At 43.1% G+C, this 6,824-nt stretch overlaps 1 protein-coding gene across 1 annotated transcript; it reads left to right on the top strand.

Annotated features, from left to right (window-relative positions):
* Nucleotides 1-1,296: 1,296 nt before the first annotated feature.
* Nucleotides 1,297-2,811, top strand: cebpb (CCAAT enhancer binding protein beta). Its single transcript, XM_062052052.1, has one exon. The coding sequence runs from the start codon at nucleotides 1,535-1,537 to the stop codon at nucleotides 2,402-2,404; it is 870 nt and encodes a 289-aa protein (XP_061908036.1). The 5' UTR covers nucleotides 1,297-1,534; the 3' UTR covers nucleotides 2,405-2,811.
* Nucleotides 2,812-6,824: the final 4,013 nt, after the last annotated feature.

A 6,824-nucleotide genomic window follows, 5' to 3' on the forward strand; every position in this document is an offset into this window, starting at 1 on the left:
GATGGGTCAAATGCAGAGGATAATCTCACCACACTTTGTGTGTGACAATCATTGGTACTTTAACTTTAACTTTTTAATGTTATTTATCAGTTTAATTGATCTTTTTTGTAACACGGTTAATGAATGAAGTGCACATTTGTAGTTATTTCCCTATATTTCTACACAATAACTCAGATATGGTAACACAAGCGAGCAGTAACTCTGTCTCATATTGGACCGTTGTTGAGCTTGTCTTTCTGCTTAATGATGAGGGGGGGTTTCATTTGTATTTTAGTTGTTATCGGTAAATGTACTTTTAACCTGCTGTCACGTTCCCCTTAGCAGAGAATGAAAACGAGCTTGTAGCTATGTGGTCGATCCAATACATCCATCCATCCATTTTCTACCGCTTGTCCCTTTTGGGGTGCTGGAGCCTATCTCAGCTGCATTCTGGCGTAAAGCGGGGTACACCCTGGACAAGTCGCCACCTCATCGCAGGACCAACACAGATAGACAGACAACATTCACACTCACATTCACACACTATAGGGCCAATTTAGTGTTGCCAATTAATCAACCTATCCCCGGGTGCATGTCTTTGGAGGTGGGAGGAAGCCGGAGTACCCGGAGGGAACCCACGCAGTCACGGGGAGAACATGCAAACTCCACACAGAAAGATCCCGAGCCCGGGATTGAACTCGGGACCTTCGTATTGTGAGGCACATCACATACGAACCGTGCTGCCCATTCAAGTAAACAAAACAAAATACAGTATTTCAATTATCAGCCGTGGCTTTCTTTCACCACCAGATGGCAGTAAGTACTCAATTAAAATGGCAAGACCGCCAGCCTTTCATCAAATTGTATTTATCACTGCGTGTTGGTGTTATTTAAATTAGAAAATAAGCGATGAAATATGAATTAAAACAAACTCTATTGAAAATGTTCGTCTTTATTTAGAATGTCCCCATTGTGAGATAAATAAAGTCAATCCTATCCCATCAGCTCAATGGATAACAAGTACAAACTGCTCTGCTGGGGGTGGTCTATGCTGACGTCACAGTTACGCATCAGTGTAAGAAAAACGTACAGTATAAGATTTCACCGCCTTGTGAAATTTTCCATGATTGTCCTGATAAGTTCCTTCAGAAGGCGTGGTCAGAGCAACTGTCAACAAGTGCTGGTGATATATATGTAGCAGCAACGCAAATAAACCTATATTGACTTTATGTTGAATCTAATGTAAAGTTTCTGGACGACTATTTTCCTAAATTGAAGTTCAGCAAAAGTGTGGTAAAGTATCGTCGTGTACACGTCCCACACCTGCCCTGCTAAGCCACGCCCCTCGTCTGCAATAAAACTCCCTCGTGACAGGAAGACCTGTCAATCCCTCCCAAAACTACACGAGCACAACTTGTTGGCAGGTTGACATTGTTGGCTTGGAGAAAAAAAAGCGAAGCATTGCGGCACTGATCGTGTCTAGTGGAGCACAAATACCGACGTGGGAGCTTCATCGGGCCTCCATGCTCCTGCAGTCCGGAGGGTGTTAAGATCCATGGAAGTGGCAGGTTTCTACGACGAGGGCGGCTTTGCTATTCACGCGAGAGACAGCATTCTCAACCCGGTCGGCGGCGGGGGTGGGGGCGGCTCGTACTGGAGGCTCGGGGACTCGATGACCGAGTTGGGCATCGAGGAGCGGGAGAGAGCGATCGACTTCAGCGTCTACCTGGACCCGGCCGTGCACTGCCCGCAGCTGGCGGGGCACACGCACCCTCCGCAGGGGGACGTCTTGTCCGACTTCCTGGCCGACAACAAGCTGAAGAGAGTGGCCAACTTTCGGAACTACACGCTGCTCAACGAGCTGGAGGCGGCTCAGCGAGACGGCCCGCGGGAGCCCCGGGGGCCGCCGTACGGGCTGGGCTACGCCGACCTGCAGGAGACGCGTGTGGACAGCGTGCTCGCGTCGGAGCTGATCCGCTACCGGGCCGCCGCCAACCCCTCCGACAGAGACGAGGACGCGAAGATGGACAACGGCTCGACGGGCTTCGACATGAGGTCCTACCTCCAGTACCAGTCCACCAGTGGGAGCATGGGCAACATATCTACGGCGTCTTCCACATGCTCCAGCCCGCCCGGAACACCGGCGCCGGCAGGTCAGGGCAGGTCCCCTTCGCACGGCGCCAAGCTCTCCGGGAAGTCGAAGAAGCGCCTGGACAAGGACAGTGAAGAGTACCGGCTGCGGAGGGAGAGGAACAACCTGGCGGTGAGGAAGAGTCGGGATAAAGCCAAAATGCGCAACTTGGAGACGCAACACAAAGTGCTGGAACTGGCGGCGGAGAACGATCGTTTACAGAAGCGAGTGGAGCAGCTGTCAAGAGAGCTGGCGACCCTGCGGAACCTGCTGTCGGCCACCGGCCAGTGTTAGAGAGCCGAGGACTGTCCGTTTTAGGAGGGTGGTATGCCGCGACCACCAGTTTACATATAGACACTTTGCAATGAGACTGAAGAAGTGGCTTGCACGGATTGCGCAATCACTGACTGCACTTCTGGACATGTCACCTTAGCTTTGTTATTCTCGTGTAAGTGTGTATATGCAGTATTTGTGTGCTGGCTCGACATACATGCGAATTTATACATTTTTTGTGTAACTGGAGCAGCGGCTGGTTGTCAAGGGAAGAGTTGTGCTGCAGTGAAATGATGCAACTCTTTGTAATAGTATTGGCAATGGATGAAATAAGTCGAATTATTTAATATGCCCACAGTGAAATGCATTTAATTGTACTTTATATTTTGTTGAATAAAATAATTTCTACTTTTGTTCTAACAATTTTATTTGCATGTCTTTATTTGGTGTTGTTTTGAAGAAAATGTTGGCTGCAGCACTTGTCTGTGTGCGACAGATCACGCCTGCCATTACAAAATGTCTTACAAAAGCAGGACTCGTCAAACATCTATTTCTTAAACTAGTTCAGTAAATGCACCAGGAAAGTTACAACTATTTGTTATTTATTGTCCATACACAAAAAACCTATTATGCATTCAGTGAGACATGTTCCTGTGCTGAATAAATTCATTGTCTGATACCGTTGTGCAACATTTTTGTGGTTAATATAATACGAAGGCATATGCAATTATTTAATTCCAGTGTGCATTTCCCTCCATGTTTACACAAATGTCCTCAGTTCTTTCTAGATTAGGCTGAGGCGATATACTGCTGAGAGCAGCACATAAGAGACTCAGCACGCAGCATAGAACTGTTAGCTTTATCTGCAGCACACGGCTCTGTCAATAGTCTGCTGGGTCCACTGGCCTACAGAGGGGTTCAAGGTTGAAGGGAAATTAATCAGCAACTAACCTCCTCACACCACCCCAGGTCATGCTTCAACAGCCGAGACTTGCTCCGCATTGTCACTCTACATAATCCTCCGCACACCTCGTCTAACACTTAAGACTTTTAAACATGGGAGTAGTGAGTTTCATCACACACGATAGATTAGTTGGCAATTGGTGTGCTGGGGAATTGAGCAATCATTTGCACAAAATATATGTCCCAAGCAAGCAAGGCCCAGACACAAGATAAAGCAACAAGGCCCGGTGGGATGTGGAGGTGATCTGTGACAATTCCGTGTGGGGAGTGTTTGCAACTTCAAACAAGCAAAGAGGAAAAACCACCTCTGCTCGTTTTTCAAGAGAGGGCACTTTCACCTTAAAGGACTTCCAACAGTTGCATTTGACTCCATAATAAATCCTTGCATACGGTCAATTTTATTTCCACGCTGTGTTGAACATTAAAGCTTGAAACTATTGGGCAATATCTTGCCTTTTCCCTTTGCTCAGATTGTTCCACCCACGTTTAAAGAAGCCATTCTTATTCTGCCTGACAATCGCGGCTTTTGGCCAAACTAAGATGAAGACTGTAAGTAAAACATTGTGTAAATGCAACATGTATTTGACACAAGCAATACTTATAAAATCACAACCTCCTGTAGCTCACTCGTCTCATGTTGTGGGTGTCAACGGGAAAAAAATGGACTTTTGCTGAGTTGTGTACGTGTTCATTGCCTCATTATTATTTCATTACTTTATAATTATGTCAAGACAATGACTGGGGTAAAACAGGGCCAAGCTAAATGAAGTAACGATAAAAAAATGTCAAAACAGTGTGACCAAATCAACACCCTCGTTAAAAGTGGTTAATTTAACGATGAGCAGAGCAAGATTTTCTATAAATGTTTGGCTAAAATTCAAACATCTATGGAATTTTGTTCTGTGAGATGACAGCCACCCCCCCCCCCCCCCCCCCCCCCCTAACTCCCCTTGTCCGAAACTCCTAAAGCTGTCTTTTCTTGCTCACAAGAGACAGGGAAAATCCCACACCGGATGACCTCCTTTCTTAAACATTAAGCCCAGCCTCCTCTCCACATTTTACCGTCAGTGGGCAGTATTTGTCCGTAACCTCAGTGTTGCATCACAACCCCTCACAAGCCAAATAGCCTCCCAAAAAACTCCTCTGACAATGCAGTGCAAACAAGCAAAAAAAAGCACACTGAACACTCTGATGCTATAACAGTTGTGAAACGGACTTTATTTCAGTCAAGTAAGCGTATTTTTAAAGACATTTTTATAAATGGTTTGCTCCTCAAACAGTTAAAAGACAAATATTTTATGACATCCAACTGAAGCGTGAAGAGATCAAATGACAAGTCTTGTTTCATGTTTGCAAACAGTCCCAATAAGTGCCTATAGTTCCTTATTTTTAACTCCCTTGAGTAAATGAAAGTAAACAGTACTGAAGATTCTGATCTCTAACACCATACTGTACTGAATAATCACATATACTGTACATTATGTTTGCCTGTATACCCCATAAATTAATACAGTCATGTTTGTGTTGTAGATTATATATATATATTGCTTTTGGTGTGGATAGTGTTCATGAATTCATACCACCCTACTACCTTCTTAGTTAATATACTTGTAGTATTTTTCATTTATTTTATGTAACTTTTATTTAACCAAAAAACATTCCAGTTGATAATAAAAACCTCCCTTTTAAGGGAGTCCTGCCAAAAGGCAGCAAAGTTTCACACAAAATTACAACAAACAAAGAAACAACATTACAGTCACATGGGGAAACATAGATACATTCAAACAAGTGCACATTATTGAGGCATTAACTAAAGCATCTAAGAAAACTCAGCTAGGTTCCAGTCTTAATATATTATACATGTATTTTGAATATTTAATTATAAAAAAACAAGAAGACAGAGCAGGTCTGCCTTTCAAATTCTAAGATGTCCAACGCCTCAATGTTCTATTCTTGGGCTTTTTTGGATTTTCAGTTTCATTTTGGCAAATAACCTGGACAACCCAAATGATACAATATGTGAGTCAAAAAAAGACATAGTCTACTGGGGCTATAAACTACTTCTTCTGAAGTGAAACATGTATCCTAAGTCTTCCACGCTGAAGATCCATTTAATGTTATAACATATGACCTTTAGCCATGCAGAGTATGATGACTCATAACCTTTATTTTAGAGAACTTGTCACTGGTTTTAGAATGTTTGAGGATTGAAAACATTTAGTTTAGCAGACTTTTAAAGAAAATTACAGAACATATCCCATTACTCAAGCCAGGAAGGCTGTGTGTTGTTCCAAACCCTCAAAAATCGAGGTACCAGCTTGTACCTAAAATTGTACAAAGCTTGTTGCTGGGGTGTATCTTTGAGAGACATTTCTGTACCCTTCAGTACAGGTTTGTTTGTGTACCTCAGGGTCAATGTTCCCTCTAATTTTTCATGTGTGTGAGCAAACGCAAAAACTCCCTGAGCATTCAGTGGAGCCCATGTGAGCAACATCAGACGTGCACACTGTGGCTACACCAGCAGCACACCTGTCCCAAACCTGACTAAATAACAAGTTCAATCTCCATCCATCCATCCATCTTCTACCGCATGTCCCTTTCGGGGTCGCGGGGGTGCTGGAGCCTATCTCAGCTGCATTTGGGCGGATGGCGGGGTACACCCTCATCGCAGGGCCAACACAGATAGACAGACAACATTCTCTTATTATTATAATCAAATGACAGCAGTCATTTCCATGAGGTTATTTTCTAATATAAGTGTTTAGGCCCACTTACAATGACAATAACAAAAAATATTGTTTTTCATGAACTGTGTACTTGTATTGTTTGTCTGGGTGGAGGTCCTGCTTTGGAAATAATTTGTACCCCTTTCAGACATTGCATTTAGTTCCCATTAAAACATTCACAAGTTGCACAATGAGATGCAACTTCCTGTTTGTAAAAAATATATTTTTATTAGTATTTATTTAATATACTAACAGCATTTCATGATTAATATTTATAAATTAAGATTCCTAATAAATGACACTAGAATAAGCACACATTTGATTGGTAAATCATAATGTAACAACCTGGAATGACACTTTATGTGTGGTGTTGGAGTTGTCCGACTTTTGTGTGGCTGTAAACGCATCACTGGCTAAGTGCCATATGTGCATGTGTTGGCGCAAGTGAGAAAGAGCGAGCGGCTGCTGTTGATATAACAAAGTTGCTTTTGGTCTGGTTTGTACTGCAGAAAATGACCAGTTTTGTAGATATACTTTTTTTTACTAATGTTTTGGTGATGTGTTTATGGCCGACAATAAAGAGTTTTGTTCAGTAAAGTGATCGATGGAATTCATGTCCTCAAAGCGTCTCGACAGACGTTACAATATTTGAACAATGATGACGAAAACTGTTTTCTCTGTCGTGTCCGTGTCGTGTCGAAAATTGTTATGCGCTTATTTTTTTATTTGATTTTGTGCGTGGCATAGATTTG

The sequence above is a fragment of the Entelurus aequoreus genome, linkage group LG07 (assembly GCF_033978785.1).
Source record: "Entelurus aequoreus isolate RoL-2023_Sb linkage group LG07, RoL_Eaeq_v1.1, whole genome shotgun sequence".
Taxonomy (NCBI): domain Eukaryota; kingdom Metazoa; phylum Chordata; class Actinopteri; order Syngnathiformes; family Syngnathidae; genus Entelurus; species Entelurus aequoreus.